This window comes from Pocillopora damicornis, chromosome 3 (genome assembly GCF_964200805.1).
Source record: "Pocillopora damicornis chromosome 3, jaPocDami1.2, whole genome shotgun sequence".
Lineage (NCBI taxonomy): Eukaryota > Metazoa > Cnidaria > Anthozoa > Scleractinia > Pocilloporidae > Pocillopora > Pocillopora damicornis.
In genome coordinates this window covers 31,590,215-31,615,133 of record NC_142672.1, presented here as the reverse complement: position 1 = coordinate 31,615,133, position 24,919 = coordinate 31,590,215, and the positions used below count along the sequence as shown (strand labels likewise).

At 37.6% G+C, this 24,919-nt stretch overlaps 3 protein-coding genes across 9 annotated transcripts; 1 reads left to right on the top strand and 2 right to left on the bottom strand.

Annotated features, from left to right (window-relative positions):
• Positions 1-1,068: 1,068 nt before the first annotated feature.
• LOC113666053 (uncharacterized protein KIAA2013 homolog) lies at positions 1,069-9,795 on the bottom strand. The gene is made up of 15 exons (XM_027181807.2): positions 9,675-9,795; positions 8,837-8,946; positions 8,012-8,134; positions 7,518-7,655; positions 7,199-7,257; positions 6,531-6,623; positions 6,163-6,236; positions 5,454-5,597; positions 4,677-4,782; positions 4,310-4,381; positions 3,613-3,812; positions 3,379-3,491; positions 2,693-2,966; positions 2,162-2,286; positions 1,069-1,642 (listed from the first exon to the last, which is right to left on the bottom strand). Exons 1-15 carry the CDS (start codon positions 9,746-9,748, stop codon positions 1,476-1,478), a joined length of 1,872 nt encoding a protein of 623 aa, XP_027037608.2. The 5' UTR covers positions 9,749-9,795; the 3' UTR covers positions 1,069-1,475.
• Positions 9,796-9,900: 105 nt separating this feature from the next.
• LOC113666035 (putative GTP-binding protein 6) lies at positions 9,901-15,478 on the top strand. The gene is made up of 6 exons (XM_027181785.2): positions 9,901-10,742; positions 11,192-11,418; positions 12,073-12,281; positions 13,081-13,226; positions 14,208-14,384; positions 14,651-15,478. Exons 1-6 carry the CDS (start codon positions 10,051-10,053, stop codon positions 14,775-14,777), a joined length of 1,578 nt encoding a protein of 525 aa, XP_027037586.2. The 5' UTR covers positions 9,901-10,050; the 3' UTR covers positions 14,778-15,478.
• On the bottom strand, positions 15,412-23,693 carry LOC113666036 (galanin receptor type 1). Of its 7 annotated transcripts, XM_089199842.1 has the most exons (4): positions 21,622-21,723; positions 21,143-21,369; positions 19,074-19,193; positions 15,412-17,495 (listed from the first exon to the last, which is right to left on the bottom strand). In XM_089199842.1, the coding sequence occupies exon 4, from the start codon at positions 17,455-17,457 to the stop codon at positions 16,378-16,380; it is 1,080 nt and encodes a 359-aa protein (XP_089055968.1). In that variant the 5' UTR covers positions 17,458-17,495; positions 19,074-19,193; positions 21,143-21,369; positions 21,622-21,723; the 3' UTR covers positions 15,412-16,377. The 7 variants fall into 7 exon arrangements, 6 of the variants coding, with proteins under 6 accessions (XP_089055968.1, XP_027037588.2, XP_027037590.2 ...); XM_027181787.2 differs by lacking the exons at positions 21,143-21,369; positions 21,622-21,723 and adding an exon at positions 23,313-23,693; XM_027181789.2 differs by lacking the exon at positions 21,143-21,369 and having other exon boundaries at positions 21,622-21,879.
• Positions 23,694-24,919: the final 1,226 nt, after the last annotated feature.

Genomic DNA, 24,919 nt, shown 5'->3' with positions numbered 1-24,919 from the left:
TGTTTTCACGCGCTATCATTCGTTCCTCGAATTTCAATTTTTCGTTGTTTCTTGTTGTTTTTATTTCCCCGTGTCTTTTATAAGAAAGAGTAACTCTGCTGCGTGAGATTGAGTATTAATAGAGTAGTAATTGTCATATTTCTTGTAAATAAAATTGTTCGGCTCTTTTTAATTGTGGCTAGTGACCAGGGCAGGTTGAATTTGCAAATGGATTTGCGGAAGAAGAAATTTTTCAACCATCGATAAATCGAGCATTTAAAACTTTACACTAGCAGGAGACATCACATCGTGCAGTGCCACAGGAAACTTAAGTGATGACTTAGTTTGGTCTTTGCTTGGTCGTCAAATTCATTTGTGAGAAATACTCCTTACTTGAGCAGCACTGGGCCCAAGTTTTTGATTGTTAGTAAAAGTAGTATATTATGCTACTAGCATTTCTCGATTTTTTCCAGATTATGCTTGCAAGTTTGCATTATGTTTTTGTTTATAACATCGCTCATTTATCCAAAGTCTTGATCTTCATTTCGAGTTCAGTTTTTGCTTAACTGAGTTTAAACGGTTCTGATGGAGCCTGAAAACGAGGTTGGCTCTGATGCTTCAGTTTTCACACAAACAACCAGTACGCAACCTGAATGGACATTCGTTGCTCCAATTTTGACGTAATTTATCTATCGCAAAAGAAGAGAACTTTGGTACGACCTGTTTAGTGTACTGTCCAAATGACGGCAATGTTCACGGCTGTTCTCGCCAATAAAGGGTAATCATTTGTAGTGTGCAAAAAGAGATCTTCAAGACCAGGAGCTAACATCATTTCACAGTAATAATTAGATGTTTCATCCAGTATTCTGTTCGTTGGGATCTACGCTGCGTGCATAGTCATTCGGTAAAATTACCTACCATACATTCTTAGTACCTCATATTCGATCCCACTAAGAAATATTTGGTAGAGAGTGAGATTATGAAATAAAATGTACACCTTTTGAGTATCTCGTTACGTTAAAAACGTAAAAACGTTTGAACAATCTACCCACTGAAAAACGTCACAATAAACTGAACCAGAGACGTGAGTCAGCAGTAAGGTCTCTTCATATGCATTTAAAAATTCCCTAAGTTTAATTAAATATGTCACAATAAACTGAACCAGAGACGTGCCTAAGCAGTAAGGTCTCTTCATATGCATTTAAAAATTCCCTAAGTTTAATTTTTTTCTATGCCTTCTTTATAATTCGTCAGAATGGTCCTTCTCCTTCCTTTCCCGGTTTTCACCACAGAGCGGGAGTCAGAGCGAAATATCAGTGAGTCATCAGGCGGAGTTCTTTGACCTCTGCATCCTACTTTTCTTCTCAATACCAGAAGCAAAAGAGAACAAGCAAGTCAAAAGTTCCGGAGATTATCATTTTTTTTCCAATAGTAAAACCACTCCCTTTGTGTCCCAGATAATCATATATTTCATAATTCTCAATGTTGTTTTGACGTCAGCTCATGTAGATCTTTGATCGCACAATGTCTTTTTCTTTAAAGCATTCTGAGTAAATTAGTTTTGCCAAGTAGAGATGAAAGCCAACGATTAGAAAAGCTATCGTAACCCAGAACTTTGCCGGGAGCCCTGCGCGGCGATGGACATGATGATTCTTGAGCGATTCTAGAAAAAATTGAAACATATTCAATTAAACAAAATGTAACGACAATGAACTATGCACCCCTGGGGAAACAAATACTGTACATCTTTGGGAATACATCTCACCAGACGATTTTCAACAGCATACTCCATTGATATTTCCAGTAATTAGAACGTGCTTAATTTTCAATTTGTAAATTAAGGAGAACCCTTTGGCTCAGACGGTTTCATTGAAAGTAGTTTAACTTCTTATCATCATGATGGAGTAATTTGGATTGGCTGTTGAAAGTAATGTGGTGTCACAACGATCAGATACACCAAACCAAAACCGACTGAGATTTGGTAATCTGAATTTTTCCCAGCTTGAAGTCCTTAAAATACTTTTTTTCTTCAATTCCCATTGACTCTTTTTGATATTATAAAGATTTATTATTTCTAATACGCCTTCACTCGGTCTGTTCTGTCTTAGATCTTAATAAGGACTGTTTTTTTCACATGTCCATCCATGCAGGTAACAGTAATGTTCTACAAAGTTGATCTTACCTTCATGTGCATCCTTAATAAAAACGTGTTTTCTAAGCTCCAATAGCTCAGACTTGTTATGAGATATGTACAGCAGCGGTGTGACAGGTCTGGTCATACGAACTGGGAAAGTCACTTCGGCCTCACTGAAATTAAAGACATGACATTTGTTCTGGTCTAGAAAAGACGACAAGCACATTTTATGCTGATATTTGATTATTCATTAATTAAAAGGGATTCTAAAAAACCGAAAAAGAAAGAGTTCTATACCAAATTTGGAATTCTAACACTAGTTTTTCAAAGATAGGTTTCATTCGATATGCCATTTTAGAAATACAAACTTGTCACTGTAGAAAGAACGATCCTTCAACGTTTTTCCTGGTCAGTTTATATCCACCACCACAAGTTTCTAAGATCAACTCATATTTTGAATTCATTTACGTTGTCTATCACAAACTCAAAATGCCACATAGTCTAAGGCCACGCGACATCCTCACAATCATTTTTTGCTAGAATAATTTCGTGACACATCAAGCAGGCTTTACTACTCACCCGACTTCCACAGGGTCATACTGGCAGCCTGCTTCGCATGCGTAAAGAGGCGTCTTGCCTCCCTTAACGGGTTTAACCAGAAGCTTTTCTGCATGTCCAGTTTCAGCATTCACCAACACGGTGAGATAAATGTCCATATCTTCATACAGGTGGATATGACGGAACACGATTGTTGTATGTAGTGAGGCGGGATTTGCCGCGAATTCAAAATGTCCGGCGGAGAACTGCAGGCCTCCAAAACTGAGCGTGATGGCTTGGTTGATACCAACGGCACCTCAAAAAGGATAAAGAAAATAACAAATAAATTATTGCAAAGAAGTATAAGTGGTCAAGAGAGTACTTTGAGTACTTTGAGTACTTAACATTCAGCCCTTGTTCCTAGCATGGAATACGCCAGGAACTGTTACCAAGGCTGTCACGATAACCTCGGCCAAGTGACCTACGTTATTGCTGTTTTCCCAGCATTTCTAATCCTTCTGTATGTGGTTTAAAACCCATTGCACGCCTCCCCTCTCCTCCCACGGGAAAGAACAGAAAAAGCCCCCTAAGAATTAGCCGAGTTCTCATGACAGTCCTACAGTATTGATCACTTTTCGATAATGTCCTTTGGGATCGAAAGGCGAGGAAGAGCGAAAAATAGGACAAACACGTTGCCAACGAAAAAGATAAAAATCTTCACCCCATACCTGCTTTTACAAGTGCACTGCATCCATTCTGCTCCAACAGTCTCTGCCATAAGGCCGCTATTTTAGTAACACCTGACTCGGTCCGGGGCATGGGCCAAAGTGAAGCCGAGTGCCTGTGAAGACAAGGAAGAAACAATAACTGATATGAAAACTAACACGGTAGTCACATGTAGTCCTGTGTGTATCTCTCGTCTAAAGTGCACTCTAGTCACGCACTGTCACGAGCACACTTACATCGTGGGTGGGCCACCAAAGCAGTGATCTGGAATATGAAGAAGTTTTTCCATTTCATCCTTGTGTGCCTGAGGGTTTGATGCTCCATTGACACGGGAAGGAAAAGACGACAAGACATAGTACATTGTAGTGTTGACTTCCAAACCAGAGGGTGTGTCAGGATCATGTCGAGGATCCACAAACAAACCTGTCTCAGTCAACTAGTGAATCAAAACAACATGGTACTATTGGTTTAGCTTTTAACCGTTTACACCCTAACATCAGTATACATATTCTCCAAACTATTCTCTATACACTTCCTATGGTGCTGACAAGGAGAATTTGCTAGCAGTCCAGAGCTCCTTTTGTTGATATTCATTTCCTTTACTCTCATGACCCTAATGTTTGATTCAGGAATGACATCGCAAGGAGAAACCAGAGAGTAAAAGGACTGCGGGGGAGGTTTCCCGTACTTGGGACAAAAAAACTTAAATGATAGGATGATCATCAGCCCCGGCCCCGCGTTTCATTTTATCTTATCATATGAATAAAGCGTAAATTAAAACATGAATCGATCTTTTTCAAAGAATATAATTTCTTGAGAAGTAAGATAAATGACAAATTCAGTTACAACGCAAATTAAGTTATGTTTTGGAGAAGCTGATATGTGCATTATTTCAGACCAAAAACGGTAGAAATTGATAAGATAGTTCTTTACCTCTTTCCAGGCTGTGCTGTGAGATTCTCTCAATGATTCTGGACTGTCTAAGGAGACAAGAGCTCGGAGTTCCTGTAGCGTGAAAAAAACTGAAATGAATAAATTGGAAATTCACAAAAAATTCCTTTAGTTTTCACTGATTCCTTTGATTAGTTTTCAAAACAATCCTTACACCACATTACGTTCAGAGAGACCTTGCTTACCCACAAAGCAAGGTACTTCTAAACTTGTAAATAAACAGGAGTTACCGAATACATGTTAGAGACACGGGCGCGTAAAGCTAATTAAAAATGATTGTTAGTAAGAAGCTTGAGCATAAAAAACCCCCAGCGTTGCCATCTCTTAGTCTTGTGTTTGATTTCGTTACCTTTTCTGCGTCCTCCTGGAGTTTTTCAATATTCACACGCGGCGCCGGTTTTTGACCAAACAAACTTGATGTGTGTACAACTGTTAAGTGACGCAAAATTCCAGTACTACAAGGAAGAAAACGAAAGCACTCTTAGAATAACTCAGAAATTATCAGTTGCGAAAATTATAGGTATTAAGGTTTTTTGGTCAAACATTTTTGAAGGTATCTGGGTCTCATAGGAACATTTCAGTGTGGCTTCGTAGAAAAATTTGACAATGTAGAATGATGCTTACAAGCGGAAAACCAAACAGCAGCGCCAAAAACAAATACACGACTTTGTGAAATTCTACAACATTCGTGGATCACACAAAGAATCGTTGAATAAAATTTGTGCTTGAGTGGGGCATTTGAACGCAATTTTTGCCCGTAGCGAGGATTTGAAAGGACCAGTATTTTAGACTTCAAATGCCAGGGGTTTACTGAAGCTTCGAATTGAGTATTACGGTCGGTCAGATCAGTAACTTTGGCTACAAGTAGTCCCAAATTTTTTTCAGCCAGGATGAATACATAGTGCAAAGGGATAAAGTTTTCGAGATTTTGAGACTTACAGGATGATTACTTGCGATGGAAATCGTTATCGTTATCTTGCAACCTTATGAATTCTTTTCAGTTAAAAATAATTCTTATAAATAGTATAAACAATCAATTATCTCATGATTTACACATAATTCATTCATGTACATTTAAACCTACTATTCTCACTAATTAACTTATCAAACAAAACTTTTTTCAGACCTCTGTCCTTGCACTGTCATTTCTGGTGGCACTCTTGATGTGGCAACTGTGACATTGATGTCGGGTTCTGATTTATCCACATGGGCTACTTGCCCATGAGAGAGAGTGTAGTGAGCTTTGGATGGGTCCATGGTTCTTTCAAAGCTGAAAGGAGAGCACATTAAGTCAGTAACAAAGAAGTCTTCCACACACTTTCCATGCGGCTTGTCCAGATTCCAAGCATGAGGCAAAACTGTAGAGGAGGTATATGTAACCAAGTGACTACTCCTTATTATTATTTGTTGGTCTTCTGAGATACATACACTGAATATGGCATATAACACAATTTCAAAGATCAGCACTCCACCTTACACAAATGAAGACAGGCATACAAACACCCTCTATTAAACATTAGACAAAAATAATATATTTTCATTTGTGAAAATTTTCCAATTTTTTCATGTAACCTTGTCCGATAAAATTTTTCTTTGCTAAGTTAAACACCATTCTCTGCAAAATAAAGGGGTCCGCAACAAATTTCTTACTACACCAACCTCATTCTAGAGTTATACAAAGGATTCCTTTTCTTTCGAAGAGAGAATTTTTTTTCCTCTATGTGAATGCTACCTCTGTAAAATGATGTTGGCTGCTCGTTAAGAGAAAATGGATCCTACTTCCCTAAAAAGATACTGATCAAAGTCTTCACACTTTGCACAAAACTGGCACTTACCTCAAACTTTTGGTGGTGGAACCTTTCCATGCCTTTGCACCCTCATGTGTTAGCAAAACTTTGATTCCAGAATGCTGATTGAAAGTAGACATATCATGTTTAGACTATTTATTTCTATCTACAATTCCTATAAAATAAGGTTTTAGATTTATCTTAGTCTGTTGTTCATGAGAAATGAACAACAATTTTCTTCATTGACAACAAGCTAAAATTGTGCCATCTTCCTTGAAAATTGAAATAAAAAGAATGAGAAAGCCTGAGAAAGTGTGCTGTTGATCTCAAAATATAGAAAAGTCTGTATGCAGGCCTTTGCACTGATGGGAAAATGGGATGATTGTAAGAATCAAACAAAATATTTGCCTACAGACCCCATGATTAACGACCACAACTTCTTGGACCAAGACAGAGGATTGACTGCGATGAGCATAAATTACATTCTCAACAATGACACATCCATGGCTCTGTCAACATAAATAATTCCAATACATTTTCATGATCAAGTTAAAAATGTAAAAAAATAATCGAAAATTACTCTAGAGTCCGTGCCATGTACCTTAATTTGTATGTTTTCTTTGGGAATGATAACTCACAGTTTTACATGCAAAATAAAGCTAAATGTGTCCAAAAAATATTTTGTAAACTGAAGGAATAAAAAAATGAATAAAAGACACTTTTTAAACTCTTTGAGGTCATTGTCAAGTTACAGGTGTGATTGCTTTATTTGACTTGAAATCGAATGAGCCTCATAGTCATGACACTACATCTAGTTCTTTGTTCAATAATAATTATTGCCATTTTTGTTTTTTCCAAATGTTTGGTCATGGATTTAACAAGCCATGAAAAACTGTAACTTGAAGAAGAAACATCAACAACATTAAAAATGGTGTAAACCTAGGAATAATTTAAAAAACTATTCATAAAATTGTCTCTAGTTATCATAGCTGACAATAATAATAATACATGTTTAATACTGGTAAATTGTTTGTCATAAAATTAAATATAAACTAAGCAATTTGTTCACACTACATTTACTTACAAAGGAGTAGGTTTGAAGTTGATGAACCAAACCTTTCTTAAGATCAATAATTGTTGCCTCTATAAATAAAAAAAAATATAATTCAATATTTATTTCATAATTATATTCTAACACTTAAGAGTGAACTACTATTAAATTTTAAGACCTAATTTCATTTCCAGTAGGTTGTATGTTTACTGGCATGTACAGAAAATCTGAAGGATGCTAGAGACCTTGAGAAAAAATAAAAGGCTAGGTGGCCTGACTGTTTTAATTATTATAGATTAAACTTAATGTAACCGTTCATGAAGAAATGCATGAATATGTACAGTACATGTACCTCTTGGTTTAGGAACATTAGAAGCTTTTGCAGTTACAATAGGGAAGAACGGCAGCTTAAGCCATTTCATGCTGGGTTGAATTAGTGCTATGTGCATAAAAGAACTGTCTGTAGCTACAACTCCAACATTACCATTCCCTGAGAAGAAAAAGACAAAAAAAATGCCTTATTATAAAATCATTAAATATGCAGGTTTGTGTTAGTAGTGACACAAGAAGGAAGTAATTTTATCAGCAGCAAGGACCTGTCTCCATAAAAACTGAACTACAGCAAAATCTCCATGCTGGTGAACAATCAACATTGATACCAAATGTTAATTGTTAACCAGCAACACAGTTTTACTAAAGGGTACATGCATCTAATTATGTTTCAAATAATAGAGAAGGCGATTATTAGGTTCCTTATCTGTAAAACATATGATGGTGTCGGGTAATAAAAATGTATAAAGATGAGAGACAATAAATACAAGTAATAGACAACCATGTTATATTTACCAACAAAAGGTAAGTATGGATTTTCTGATTTTTCAAGTGGTTTGTGGATTATCACCACATCACCATCTGCAGCTGCTTGTTTCCACTTTTCCAAAACATCACTAAGGCAGACTTTATCATATGCTACATGAAAGAACAGTGTATAATGTACATAAGAAACATTAACAATTATTTGAATGTTTCATGAGGTACATTAATTTTTTATACCAAGGTAAAGGAAGTAATATTCAAGTTCTTGCCAATCTATCAGACTGAAACAACATGTGTTTGAACGATGCATACTGTTTTAATTCTTTTTAGCCTTAATTTCTTTTAATGCTTTTGAGTCATTAGATATGTTATCCATGAACTTCTCCTCTCTCTATACATGTATCTCTGATTTCAGCCAGAAAAGTCTCAACTTGCTCCAAGCATTTTTAGCAAAATTAATATGACACAAGAGCTTTAAACAGCATGCACAAGGTACTTTTTCAAAACTGGTGTCACAAACACCGTATGGAATGCTTTGAGATGGTGAAAATTCATTGTTTTACAACCATGTTAAAAAACAGTTCCATGAACAATGCTTGCATTCTACACTCAGAACAGTTTTATTATGATTTTGTTTCTATTGTCTCTACTTATCCTGTTACTTGGTGTATGGTGCATTAATTTCTATCATTTTGAAATGTAAGTTCTACTATTACCAGCCTAATCCTTTATTGGAGAGAACTGTAATTCTTTGCTTGATTTGCATTAATTTCAATTTCAAGACTCAATTTCAAATACCATTATCCTTAAAAGAAATAATTAGCTGCATGATCAAAATCTGATAGGTATGCTTACCAGGTGCTTCAGGAAGCTTTCCCTGTCTATGGTGGGGCATGAATCGTGATATGGTCCATATAAAAAACACAGTAAAAATAGCAATGACAATTAAAGTATTCCTACGTGACCTGCAAAAGAAAATTAAATGTGATTCAGGATACCATCCTAAAATTGAAATTTCTATCTAACTCAGGGAGAAAAAAGAAAGATGTTTTTCTTTTATACATGCATGAGCACAGAACACAGAAAGAATTCTGAGGAAATGGATCTGAGGCCTTTGGATTTGACACTCCCATGCTCTATCATTGAACCACATGCACCTTGCATAAAACTGCTATGATGAGCAACCTTCTACAAAGTTCATATGAAAGGTGTCCTACATACTGCTAGGATCAGAAATGTCAATAGCATCATGTCTTTGGAATAAAAGGGTTTGTAGAACAAGAAAAATGGTGGAGGAAAAGGAAAATTAGTTGAAACTTAATAGAAGGACCAGGAATCTGTTCCTCTAGAATATGAAATGAATGCTCCTATTTAAAGACGACTGTTAAAATGCAAGAGGAAAGTCCTTATCTGGATATTTTTTCCTGTTACTGTAAGAAATGTCGATTTTACAGTATATTATACAGAAAAGAATTATTCTGAATATATTCCGTTCCGATATAGGCAACCAAATGCAACTAACTCTTCTCCAGAAACAATATATTTAAAAAATAAGTTCTATTTAAAGCTCAGGATTATAACAAGTAACAAGCTGATCACAAGTAAATGCTGCAAGATAAATATTGTTGTTTGTATGAGATTAAAACAAGTGTAAATTCACAGGTATACGCTGCCTATTGAGCTACAATCATACCTCACATGCGTCAGAAAAGCGAATCTCCCTTTCAACCATGTTACAAAATTTCCAAAATGCGTCACTACCCACATAGGAATGGATCCCTTCGATGCATGCGCTGAAATATTATTATTTTGTTAAGTTCGCATCTTTGCACGCCTTGCGGCCATCTTTGTAACTGCAGTGATCAAAGCAGCGGGTAGTATCTGAATGTTATGCGCAATCATATCTATAGCGTATAAACGCTGACCAAAACTATTTTCTTAGTGCCCAAGCCTATTTGGTCGTAATTAGAACGAATTTGACGCCTTGCAAAGTTTGTTGAAATGGTTGGGTGTAGTATTCTTGCCCACAGCATTTACCTTTAGTTTAGAGGACAGTGCACTTTGCAAAAATGCATCGCACTTTTTCAACTCATGGTGTGCGATGGCTGCGATCATTGTCCGTAGAATTTCGCCCCTCACGGTCATTATCGAATCGTGCGTTTTTCCTCCCTCTGCGTTCTTGTGGGATCATCTCATCATATCCATATTGGAGGAGGCAATTTTCCAAACAAAGTGACACTTCAGCTTCGTTAGATGCGGACGATGAACACCCAGAGAGTGCAGAAATATTACAAGATCTTCGAGCTCGTCACCATTACCACCACGACAAAGATGCAGGGAAACTTCATGAAGTTTACGTTTTAGAACCCGATTTTAAATGGGGAAGAAATCGCTTTCGAGCCGTCACAAGCCAGCATCGACTAGATGAAGCATGTGCGCTGGTGGAGTCGATCGAAAGCTGGAAGGTGGCCGGTAAAAGTATAGAATCCGTCAGAAGGATGGACAGAAAAACATTTTTCGGAAAAGGAAAGATTGAGGAGTTAAATGAAAGATTCAAAGAAATGAAAAATTCTTCTTCTCCCTTTGACAGTGTTTTAATCGATGTAGCTCAGCTCAACAATTGGCAGCATACACAATTAGAAGACATTTGGGATGTTAAGGTGTATGATAGGTTTGGTGTGGTGTTGCAAATATTCAAGGAGAGAGCCAAAACAGCAGAGGCAAAGATTCAGGTGGAATTAGCAGAGTTACCATACATCAGGTACATTCAGTCTAAACCACATACACTCAATTTGTAAGACAAAAGGCGGCCTTTATTATGACAAGCTTATTAATGAACTGATTTGGTCAAAAAAATAACCTTTTGTAATTTAATCAAATTAAGCTAATAGATCAAACAACACTTGTACACGCTATTAACAGAAAGGCGGCAGAAAACAGAACAGATATGAAAGAACACCACAATGAAATACCAGGAGGCATGGAAGGAAAAGAAAAATGGCTTCTAGGTACACAAATGAGGTGTAATGGGTGTTAATGTGCTAAGCAATTGAATCACTGAACTTAAAGCTCTTTGTGATCTTTTCTGAGTACCTAAAGTATGACTATACTTTTGCTATTACAGTTACAAAATAATACAATTTTCACAATTAGCCTTTTATGTAAAGGTGTACAGTTTATTAATACCTGGAACTTTAATTTTATGGACAGGTCAAGATTGGTACATAGAGGGAGTTTTGATCAGCAGAGAGGTGGAACACACACCATAGGAGGATCTGGAGAAACAATCCTGGAAAAGCAGAGAAGGATTTTATTTGAACGTGAAATAAGACTGAAAAAGAAGTTATATGCTATCAAAAAGCAGCGTGAGCATGTTAGGCATGACCGACAAAAGAGACATGTACCAACAGTGGCAGTTGTAGGTTACACCAATGCAGGTATTGAATGATGTACCATCTTACTACTTACATGAACAGTCTAAGTGTACCTGGATCAATTCTGAGTTAATTACTCTTTCAAAATTAATATGTATTTGCATCTTCTCCTTTCTCTTGTTTGATTGCGATGGATACACTGTACTTGGAGAGGGTATGCTGACAACCACCCTTCCTGCATGTACGTGTATACAGTAAATCCTGTAATTATATAGCATTGTGATTGTGGGGTAAAGCCAAACATTCTGATTGATTCTTACTCGGTCAAGATTTCACCATGTGGATTATTTCCATGGAAACTGTCATAAGCCATGCATTTTGTTCATGAAAGCAGGCAAATTCAGCACAAAGGAGGTTGGTCAGAGTGCCATTTAATAAACTACTTGATACTAACTTTGTTTCCTTGAGTGGTGCTGGCCAATATTGTCCCTTGATAGAATTGTATGCACCTTGCTATGCTTGGTCCATACTGCTATGACCTTGGACCAATATTCCCCAGTGTGGCCCTTGCCCTTGTTCAGTAAGAAGTAAGAATTAGTGCCTCTGCTTTACTAGTTGTACTCCCTTTTTCCCATCATTATGGAGAAGCACTGGTATATAGATAACAGAGAGTCGGTCATGCTTAAATTAATATTTTGGTGCTTTTTCACATGACAGGCAAAACAACTCTGATTAAGGCGTTAACAGATGAAGCTAAGATGCAGCCTGAAGACAAACTCTTTGCAACTCTTGATGTAACAGCACATCCAGGGAAACTCCCATCTGGCATGACTGTTCTCTTTATTGACACTGTTGGATTTGTGTCTGACCTGCCCCCAGAACTTGTTGAGTCTTTTTCTGCAACATTGGAAGATATTTCAGATTCAGTAGGTTGAGCTTTTTTTCTGTAAATGCTATGTGTTTTGTCTATACACTGAGTCAAGTTTTTTGAAATAGTTCTGGTGTAAGTCTGCACTATAAGCGAGCAATATGGTCTTGTGAGCTGGTTCAAGTTTCTGTAGCATGATGATCTCATGAGTATTGCTCAACACCCCCCTCCCCCTCCCCCGGGATAAGATGCTAGTCCATTGTTGTTTACCTACTCCACCCCCAACCCAGCATTTTGCCTTTAGCTTACCTAGTAAGAGTTTACCAGTATCATTGTACACTCTTGGGTGGAAAGATGAAATTAGAGTAATGCATCTTGCTCTAGATCTCAACAAAAGGACAATGAGAAAGGTTATACTGTATTTATTAGTTTAACTCCAACCTCCAAATGAGTGCTCACCTCGAATAAGCACCTTCCCTGTATGTAGGAAATTTAGTAAGAGCCCAGCCTTGATTAAGTACCCATCTTAGATGTGACCACTTTTCAGGTCCAAAGATCTAACAGGTACCCAGTGCACTTCATCAAATAAAAATGGTGTATAAAAACTTTTTTATGGTGATGAGAAAAGTTTAAGGTTTCTGGAGCATACTTGTCCTTGATTTATAATTCTCTTAGTTGTTGGAAATACATTGTTTTTGTAGCTCCGTTTTGTTCCCAATGTGCTGATTGACATGTGTGTGTTTTGAGCTTTTTTGTTGATCAGTCAGGACACCAATGGAGTCATTACATATATTTTTATTTATTTATTTATTTTTTTGCCATTTAAAGTTATTTTCCACCTCTCCTTTTACACACAGGATTTAGTTGTACATGTGCGCGACGTCAGTCACCCAGAATGTGACGCTCAACTGGACGACGTCATGACAGTTCTTGAGAAACAACTCAGCATTAAGGCACCTTTAATGGAAACCATGATAGAGGCTCAGAATAAGATTGATCTTTGGTACGTGATGGGTGACACGAGTAAGGGAGCGTAGCCAACTCTTGATAAGTGAAAATGAACTCCATTTTTTCTTCTTTTTTTTATTTAATGGGTATGGTAATAGAATTTTGTTATATTTAAGCTTTTTCGAGGGAACACGTAATGAATTTGAATACACCAAACATTTTACTGAAACTGCAAAGAAAATTTAGAATGTAAACAAGAGGTAGCCTGAAGGGAGATGGAATTGACTGAATCAAAGTTGAAGGGTTCAACCTGTTTGGGTTTATTTTTGTTTGAAAGAGAAGTTTAATTTTACAACATTCGAAAAGCTTCTCATTATGCATGCCATTCATGTTTATAAAATGTATCCCAGCGAAAGGGCTAAAGTAACTCGAAAATTATTATCATCTGCTTTGATTAAGTGGTCTTTTTCGTAATTACAAACAGTACTATAACTAACTTGCAAATGTCTTAACTTTCGAAAGTGTTCACTCCCATTTTATTGATAAAGTCAAATACTATTATAAATGGATAAACACTTAGAGTAGCTTATATTAAAGTTCACACGGTTTATCGGAGTTTTATCACGATTTATCACAGTTTATCGGAGCATACTTGCCTAACCAACCATACAATTGGGTGGGATAATTCTAAAATTATCACCACTAATCGGCGTTACCACCAGCGCCTTTGTTTGGAGGCTTGGCACATTAACTCCGCCCACGCTCCTTTAAATCGTGACGATGGCGGTCTGCTTCCTGACGCCTATTTACACCTCGTCAGAAAAAAGGCCGCTAATTAGTGATCATATAAAAGGACCTCTTGTTGCAGCGTTTAGATCACCCCTGATGAAGGCACTAGACAGGAGTGTCGAAACGTTGGGTCTATGAATTGTAACATCTTCGGTTACATTCATTAAATCTGCAAACCAGTGTAGCATCAAACTATGTCTGACTTCCAGTAGCTATTCTGCTTTTTCTTTCCTTTTCGTTGTTCTAGCAATGATAAAAACTTCCAAGTTAGATCCGGCGTGTTAAGCGACAGGCGGACCATGATAAGTGCGGTAAACAAAACAGGTTTGAGTGAGCTTCGTGCAGTGGTCGAAAAAGGGATCATAGCATCCACAGGGAGACAAGTCAAGAAACTTGTATTTCCTCCAGATGGACCACAGCTTAGGTGAGAAGACAGAAAAGCATTCAGAAATATTCAAACGCAGAGAATTTATTCAGAGCAACGTTAACTTGAAACATGATTGGCAAAATTTGTTATTGATATTTTTTTTTCATGTGATCCTCTGATTTGAGACCAAAGGTTGGTTTGAACTATTGGAATAGCTGTAATAAGTAATTTGAGACTTTCTTTGCGCTTTTGAAAAAATTCGTTTTCTTTTCACAACTTAAATGGATGCAGATATATCTTTTCTTTTTGACTGTTTATTTTAGCTGGCTTTATCAAGAGACAACAGTTCAGGACACATCAGCTGACGAGGATGGAAATATTGTTGCTACAGTCGTCATGGATGAAGCAGCGAGGAAAAAATACCTAGCAAAATTTGGGAAGATTGATTAATGGCCTCTTCCCTGTTTGCAAATCGTTCAACTGAAAAAAAGCAAGGAAGAATTCTACCATGGCTCTAAACCGATAAACTAGCAAAGGAAAACGTAATTGTTTTTCCACTGCATCCCATTTGAGTTTGTCTGCATATTAGGATCGCCTGTTATTTACCATACGGTGTACAAGCATGGTGGAAACGTAAACGCTTAATATATATTTGGTAGGAAAAGGTCTGTATTTCATGACGACTAGTTTTCTTCACATGGGACGTAAGAAGCGTTTTCTTTCACCATATCGAGAGAGGAAGGTTGCAAGCACTTCGTAACTTAGAACATTTTCTTTTCAACCGATGTCACCAGCTACCGAAACCTAGCAAGCGAATTATTCACGATATTGACTGAACAGTGACAACTGACTCACTCCGCTTGAGTCTTGCAGCCAATAGCATCACGGGAAAACTCACAAGTCAATTTTTATAAAGCGGTTTTTCAAGACTTTTAAGTCATTTAAAAATGACGAAAGACTCCATACTTAACTCTGGTGATGACTTTCGCTCAGATTGTCTGATGAACGGGTACTGACGTTATCAACAGTTCTTTTCTCGAACTTCCTTCACTTGGACGATCGGACCTCAGGATCGAAAGATCCATTTTCGTTTACATAGTATGTTTTTAATACGTTTTCCTTGAAGGATAATAAAGTGGATTTAGTTATTACATTGCTTCGAAGCATTATTATATTTTGCTGAGAGAGCTCTCCAGATATAAGTCCCGGCTCCTCAGTTCCGCGCGCTAAGTTCCCTGTAAATTTTACAAACCCAAGGCTTGAAATCCTGGGAAAGCCTGCGCTTTTCGTCTGTAGTTCCAAAGATAACTGAGAAAAAGATGTTTGTTTGTGCGCTCTCTAATGATTCATACTGCATGTGATTCATAGGTGCACAGTACTTTCTTATTATCCTCTGAGCAATTTCCAGTGTTGAGAACTAATTTCCTGTCCCAGGATCCTCATTTTGACGCGCCACATGCACTTAAACTCTTTGTCAATTTGAAAAATTACTGTTATACTTGTTTTTAAAAGCTAATCACTTTTCTTTTTGATCTGGATAATTTCCAGTGTTGAAAACCAGTGTCTCACTTTGAAGTGATAAATACACGGGTGCCTTTACGTTCATTTGTTAGATTACTGTCATGACATACATGCGTGTATCGAATATAAGTAAACAAAATAAAATAATTCCATTACTACCTCTTGGTATGAATAATCTTCTCTAAACATAATCAGGCATCTAAAAGTCCAAGCACAGAGCGAAAACAACAAAAATCAGACAATAGCGAGTTACTGCGACGTTCAAATGGAAATTTCTCTAACAGGTTTACTCAAGAGACATTTCAGTCGAGCCATTTTTTTCTTGTGCCCAGGGAAAACAATGGGCGCGCAAGGGAGCAAATTTAGCGTAATTTCCTCCTCCCACAGTCCTTCGCGCACGTGCTCGTCTCAAATTACTCAGAGTTTTCGTACAACACCTAAGTGAGAGGCATGAAGGCGTCGATAGAAAGCAATGTTCACTTGTCTCGAAAACTGTTCCGGGCCCGCATTGAAAGTTTAGTCCTAATTCCTAAACCACGTGTTCCCTTTCAAAATCCTCTCTCTCGGATTCAAAAAGTTTCCTGCAAGTGCCCTCAAGAACAGCCCACAACGAATTTCTGAAATTCCTGCTCACCAACTCGTAAATAATGGGATTACAAGACGAATTGACCACTACTAACAAAATGCACAGATAAACAATGTCGGGGAAAAATGGCATCAGAGCTAAATGAGGCCAGAAAGCCAGAGTTAGGAGCATTAAGTTAAAAGGAAGCATCGTAATGGCGAACATGATGACAACAGGGGTGAGGATGAGCTGGGCTTGCTTGTTTTCTTTTAATCTGCGACAGACTGGTGCGTTACTTGTGCTGCTGAGCTTTGAAAAGATTTGACTTGATGTTGCTGTGAACGAGCTTGAAGATTCCGCACTGATTGTTTTGTAAAAATGTACGATAAATTTTGTGCTTTCTTTGAGTGTCCTCGTTATTGATATGTAGTTGCATAAAATTATGCCCATTGGAACTCCAAACCAGAACAAAAATAACACGACAGAGTGCACTTCGTGGAACTTTTCATATTTATCCCAATGGTAGTGGCAAAATTTGTCATTTCCAGTGTCAATATATTCAACCATAATGTAAAATGGTGTAGAAGTTACCAGAAAGGACGCAATCCAAATGGCTGCAACGACTCGCATTGCATATCCCGATGATTCTATTGTTGATTTAAGTCTAGTCGTCAATATTTTTCGCCATCTTTCCATGGAAACAGCTGTAACTGCCCATACTGACGCGCCGAAAAATACGTCTGTCAAAGGAAAAATTAATCGGCACACGTACTCACCAAACGGCCAGCTAATCTCACTTCTGATAATTATCATGGGGTAGGCAATAGTGAGAATTCCTATATCAGCCACGGCTAAGCTTATCAGATACTGCTTTATGGGTGATTTGAAGGGTTCGTGTTTGCTCATTAGTGTAACACAGGTGAGAATATTTCCCATAACGCCAACCAGTGCGATGAAACTAGTGGCAGTCAACTGCAGTATTGGTTCCGCGCCAAAGTAAGTCATACGAGCTGAAGTAACGTGTGTCGTGGTGTTGTTCGTCATTCTTTCAAACCATTCCTTTCCGTGAAAAAGTTGTTTTTCTGAGGAGGAAATTATATTTTTCCTGTTTTTAAAACAGCCAGATGTATCTTATCTTAACATGCGCAGAAGAAATGATGTTAACTTTACATGCTATTGATAACACAAAAAAATTTACTGCGGTAATAATCTTTATTTTAAAATCCATAAAATATTATCTAAATTACATTACCTTTTTCCATACAAAAAAGTTGATAGTTCTAGCAAAGAAAGAGCGCTGTAAAAACTGAAGGAACATGCGAATTCAATAACTTCTCCTTACGGCCAAAGCGTGTACGTGACACTCGCCTGCAAATATTATTGGATTCCAAATTGACTGATAAGTTTTTTTTGGGTTTCCTGTTGACGTCGCGGTTTGTAATTAAAATTTTCAAAGACTCCATGATCTACCAAGTACAATTTTCGTTGAAAACTGACACCAAACATATCGCAGTTCCTGTAACCATAGTAAATACAAGTTCAGGCTGCGGACCTGCGTGATTGTTTTTTCCTTTCGTTTGTCAATCTTTCGGTATAACTAGCTGATAAATGTTTGAGCTCTCTAACTGCTTTGATTATTCTTATCCTCGGGCGCTCAACTTGGTAAATCGCGCCATCATTAGTAATGACTCAAACCGCAACTGCATATTTAATTGATAAGATCTGATAAGTTAATGACCTTGTTTTGTTAACATCGCTCGTGGCACCAACGAGGCATCGAGCGCGAAACCTGCACACTATGCTAAACATTCTTTTAACAAATGCACGAAAAGAGGTAAACGGCGTGGTTTTCAAACTTGGAACAGAATAAAAAGGGGACGGATTGGAAGTTGACTTTAAACCACTGATGTTCAAAAATTCGTGACTTACACCTAAATTTCGGGTACTTATTCACTGACGGAAAACGTTGGTAATTAATTTACCACGCAGGTCTTTTCATGCGTTTAAAACTTCTCTGCGCCTTTCTGAACATGCATGACCCTTACTACGGAAATTCTGTCTAGTTATATTTACTTCTACAGACATCACCATCCTTTCTTCATTTGATTTACATCTCTATTTCATAGAAAACAAAATCAGAGTCTGCTCAGCTGTTGGCTGCTGTTGCAGCTTTGTGTCAGTAGCCTAGTGGCTCTTAAATGTGGATAACTCATTGAGTGCGTACTGAATATTGAGATGGTCAAGAACTGACGAGATAGCGAAATGCGCGTATACTTGTTGAACTTTATTTGCTGCCAGTAATTATAAGTGCTTAAACAGATCGAATTTGATCGAATCGCACAGCAAGCATATATAATTCTTCGTCCACGTAAAAATGTCCATAGATTGACGAGAGAATACTGTTAAAGCACAATCTATAAAACCATTTATATTGTTTTAAGCACAAGATCAGGCTTATGCACAGTGGAAACAAACTACTACTATGTTTTCGGAAGATTGAACGAAACGTGATAAAACACTGTACACGTATGTGTCCCAAATATCAACCAAACAAGAAAAATGATACATCACCCTGGTACACGTCATCTGCTCAGAAATTCTTCTTTGAGCTTTAAGTTCGCGTACTTAGCTTAACTGAAAGAAATCAACTGAAAACTTACCGGCCTCAAACTAAATGTAGCGTGTAATGCTAGTTGATAGCTAATCGCGGTCTATCCAGCCACACTGCGCTGTGGGCCAAATGCTGAGCAGCGTTTTCGTTTAAGGTCCAGTTCCCGGATCTAGTGATAATATTTGCACAATTAAAATAATAGCACTTATCAGTGTTGATCTGCATTATGATTTGAGACGTGCACATGTCACGGTAAAATCAGAAGTGCTTTGCATTGTTTCATGGAAAAAATGCACAACAATTAGCATTTATGAGGTAGTACAACGCCAAAGAATTTTGAGCAGTTTTCTGCTTCCTAAGAAAGTGCCTTTTACGAGCGAGGAACCATGGTCCAATATTAGTTTTTGAACAATAGGTAAACCTGGAGAGAATAGTAAAAAGCAAAGGAACCTGGCCAAATAAACTATGGAAAAGATTAATGCTGATTGACCTTAAAAAAGAAAATGTCATGTAATCACATACCTGACACATGGAAAGGATATTGAGGGACATTTACATCAATTGAGCTTTGAAATGCACTAGGGTGATTTAGAATTATCAACGAGTTGATAACATAAATCGGCCGCCGAAAACAGTTTTATAGCTGACGTTTCGAGCGTTAGCCCTTCATCATTCGCTCTGACGAAGGACTAACGCTCGAAACTTCAGCTTTGAAACCCTTAACGGAGGCCAATTTACGTTATCAATTCAGTTGATAATACTAAGTTACCTATTATACTCCCATCGACGCAGCACCGCAGTTTCTTCAGAACTTACTCCTTTATTTATTTGATCACTAGTTCGGTAGACCTCAAAGAACCAATGACTTAGTTACTTATTTTTTCAAGTCAAACTAAACTTCATTATCTGTAACTAAACGTAACTGAAACAAACTTGTTGGCCCTATTTTTCAAATCATCATTATCAACCAACTTGAACTCAGTTTCCTGAAACTTCCTGCTTACTCAAACTAACTTTAGTTGCCCTTAGCTCAAATTTACCCTGATAGTCACACTTTAAGTTAAAACGTCGGTCGATAAACTTCGAAGTTTCAAACATAGCAAATTCACACGACCCAAACTTAACCTTGACTGATGCGAACGAAACAAGATTTATGAAAACGTAATACATCTTGCTTAACTTCTCAATCTAATCGCTTTTGTTTTTTAGAAAAAGCTCTTATAAAGCAAACTAATTGTACGAAAATGACTATTGATTGTGCAAGAATGGTAAGAATATGATTCCTTAACAATTATGAACAGGATAGTTGAAATTTAACACAAAAACCGTTTTTCGTTACCCTTAAGGCGCTATATTTAGCGAGTTTATTAGGGTCAAGTTTCAAACAGTACTTTAACGGTTTTATCGCGAAGGACACCTGCGAAGGTCTACCGCATGCTCAACACATGTTCTCTTCACTAACATTATCCGAAATGACGCCAGAAATTCTGTATCAATGCTTTATTAATTATCGATTCATTTTTTTTGTACATTTGAGTAAAATCAGTCGTGTCTCTTGCCAACAGCCGCAGTCAAATCGTAACACACCGCGGGCTCAAGCTATGTTTGCCATTCCTCGTATGATTTGTAGGCTTCCAGGGTTCATCTAACAACTGTGATTGGTTGGGTAAAATTTGATCGATGAGCTTTCCTATGGTAAAGTATATTTTCAATACTTTTCAGCAACTAAACAGAAAAACTTTGAGGAGATCTACTGTGAATATCTTTAACTTTATTATAACCAAACAACAAACAATAGCGTAGAAACAGGGCTAAAAGGCATGAACGTAGGAAAGAACAAACAGACAAATATTCAAATAAAATTGACCAGCCCTACCCGCCCCCCGCCCTTACAAACATAGGATCTCTTTGCTCGACTATATTTGCCACGTCGAGAATAATCCCCCGAGCTACACATACTACATTCCTTAGTTACGTAACTCGATTCTAGCAGAAAGCTCAACGAAACACAAAGTAACACATGCATGTGGAGACGATACGTGAAAACCGTTTGCATGTTTTTAATCAGAAACCTCCAAAATGTATGTTATACAATAACATAATAACCTGACTTCATACCTATCGTGTTTTCCTCTTTCCGTTATGGTTTTTGGGACGATTAACAGCGAGTCTCGGGGTTAGTTCGGAGCTCCTATTTTTTTCTATAAATCCTATACAGGTACTTAAAACTGCAGCCACGTGAGTCACTTTACTTAAGCCTAATCTCGGACATTGTTGTGGTCTTTTAATACAACGGGTTGGTTCTCTTCCACAAATCCCTTTGTGTCATAACAAGCTTGGGCTACCTGTGCCAAAACGTGGAAATAAATAACGGAGTTGTGACGGGCTTTTAAGCGAAATCAAGTTGATTAGCCGATCAAACACAGAGTTCCAAACAGAACGACAGGTCTTAGAAAGAAATACACCCATCTCTGTTTGTGGTTCACTATCATGATCAATCATTGCATGCGTCAACAATAAATTCAAAATTAAATATAATATTACAAATCACAACCAGGCTCCTAAAGGTGAACAAGATTTCAAGGTTTTTTACTTACGCGATGCAACCTAAAGTTTCACCTGGTCACAGTTGAGCTTTAAAGGCGAAGGGAGAGGAAGTTACGGTGATAAACTCTGAATCCTGCCACCTGAATCTTGCTGTAACAACCTTACAATCTGACAGTCGGTAGATATCACAAATATTGCGCAGCGGGAACCTCCATGGAATTTTTTAATCTTTTGCAGTGGGTACATGGTATTGGTTCAGAAACTAAGATTTCGATTGAAAAGTAAAACACTTATCTTGAGATAATTTTTTCGAGTGTAACTCCTTCTTAACAACTTTGAACATGTCATTTGAATCATCTTAAAACACCTTGCTTTAGGCCCCCTAAACCATACTTTCAGACGTCATTGTCGACACGAATACGCAAAATGGTTTCGTTGGCTGTCGTTGATTGAAAGCATTGTTTTCTTTACAAGTGATAACAGAGCGACTGAATGCATGGAAATTCAAGTTCTTTTGGCGAAGAAACAGCTGCTATTTTGAAAAAGTAACTATTGTTGAAAAGTTTCGAATTCCTCCTCGAGGCAGCAATTTAGGAAATTTCAATAGGAACTTTGACATGTTTACTTAACCGATCAGCTTGCTTTTTTTAGTGAAATTTTAAATCTCTCAAAGCACAGCTTGAACTCGACAAGTAGCTGCGACGAACGTGTTGAAGTTATTTGGTTCAGCCAGGCTCACGGTAGGAGCATTTAAATTTACGTTACAGTCGTTGTCCCTGCGACAAAAAAATTGTCCCCGCATGAATTTTCGCTAACACACACTCCTTTGAATTTTAATGTTGATCACAGCGTTTAAATTAGTAGAAGTGTTTTGGAAACAATAAACGAAGAAGTTTGCGGGGCGCAGAGATCTGTCCGCTGTTAGTTGCCGCTTATAAGTTGGATTTTGGCGATTCCATAAAGTCTGCTTCATTAATTAACATTTTATGACACGCATGGGATATATACCACAGAAAAAAGACTGCATTTCATCTTACATTGAGGAACAGCTGGTTAAATTTACGGTTTCTTATGGATAAAATCCAAGCTATATATGGTAATTCTGAATGTCCCGAATGATTACCTTTCCTATCAGATTTGACAACTTGCTTCATTCGCTGGAGCTCAGCATTGTGATTACCTTTTTCCTTTTAAGGACGCATACTAGAAGTCTTTAAAGGCCTGAAGGCTAGCCCTACTTTTATCGAAAAAACGGAAAAAGAGCAACGGATAAGAAAATCGAAAGTTTTCTTTGTAATAGCTTTTTTTTTTTTTTTTTTGTAACTGACTGTTGACAACAGCACTAACATCCCATCGACTGACCTACTAGTTACCTCATGAAACATCTCCTTAATTCAATATATCGCAACACAACGTCATTTCACAAAGAGAGATTGCTCGATCAGGAAGATCCTTACATTAACTGTTGCACCATTACTTTTTTTTTTCTTTTTTTTATTTCTACCGACCATTCCAATCGATCACCTCCCGTCACGATAATCACGGCAACGAATCAAGCAGAATCTTGGCGAATAGGTCAGCTCTGTTTTAGAAGACGGGTGAAGTGACACAAAGGGAACTTTGTTTTAGCGTTGATTCGTAACAACATCCTGTTTATGTCTAGCAACGAAAGCTCTGTTCAATAAGTAAAGTGGCTTAATGGCCAAACAGACATTGCGCTAAAAAAAGGAATTAAAAATACCTGCTGAGTAAACATCAAAGTCTGAAAGGTTACGTGAACAACAAATATGGTCAGACTCTTATCAAAACATACTGCTTGTGAAAACTCCAACACAGCATCCTCTCTCAGCCAAAAGACTGTCCACCGAACTGTTACAGAAGATGTAAGCAATCTTGTTGATCATAGCGCTGAAATGTCCATCCATAAATTCCAGGTGTTAGCAAACTGGCCTCTTGTCGCAGGAGGATTCTCAACCTAGTCAGAACTATGTCTCCATAAAATAACAATCTCGAAGAACTGGTGACAAATAGTTTATGTATGTCATCCCTGATGATGCCATAGATCGGCGAAAGCTTGGAAAACTGAATTATCGTTGCATACCTGTCCTCACTTGATTTACACGTCCTTCTTTTTTTTTTTTAATTAAGATCCCATACGATATTCAACGCCGGAAACGGAAAAGGATGGAAAGAATTAAATACTCGTGTAGAGAGATGAGTTACTATCGTATCGCTATCAGAGACTTCAAATTATAAAGTTTACAGGTTTTCGTTTCTTATTTTTTTGCCTCGTTCGGTTAAGGAGTGTCACGCGATTAGTGTTTGGAAAGAAACGAAGAACGTGTAAGCGTATATTTAACAGGGTAAATTATGACGCCATACGAAATGTTTACTCGCGTTTTCATGATTTTCTTTTACTAAAGAAAAGTTCTATCGGCATTTATCTTAAGCACGAAATCATACGCAAAAAAGAAGACTGAAGGAAAAGGAGAGAAAAAAAGAGGAAAAAACACCTGCGACAACAGACAATTGACTATTCTAATAACAGAGATGGCCCTTGACCCCATTAGATGTACAACATAAGTTATTGAAGAATATTGGAGGATGGCCTGAAAGATGGTAAATGTTGCTCTTCCCGCAGGTTATAAGTTATTAAGCTTAAAAGTAAAAGCCACTATCTTAAGCGTGACTGCCGGTACACCTGAGATTTACTTTTCAACCACTACCGCGAAATTCGCGATCTGTAAGAGATGACGGTGAAGACCAGTAGATTGGTTGTTCAATTCTTTTGCACCACTCCCGGCAACTTTCATCGTTGTGCCTGTCCTCTGGGCTAACAAGTCGATAAAAACTAGTGTTCTTACGAGCTGCTGTTCACGAACGCTTTGAAGGCCGCACGAATATCACGTATACGACAAGGAATGAACACATACCACCGTTTCAGGTTTAAAGATTTGAGATGTTAAGAAAGCAATATATAAACTCCCTTACCTTAGATTTATAAACCTTTTGTTTATTCCTACGTCGATGACGTTAATTAGAAGGATGGATAATTCTTTTGTAGACTCCCCAGTTGACTAGAGCTCGTAGATGTCGCTCAGTAATAAGGAGAGCTTAGGATACCTTTATCAAACATTCCTGATATAATTGGCTTACCGTTATCGTTTAAGCTATCTTCTACGTATACGCTGACCCAAAAGGCTCATTTTAACTTGCTTACGTTCATCATAAGTACGCTTTAACGTGAGGTTTTTGGTTAACTAATCGGGGAGATGGAGATAATGTAAAATAACAAATCTGATCTTTTCAAGTGGTGGTTTTCATGAAGGGAGGGTTATCCTGGCAAGT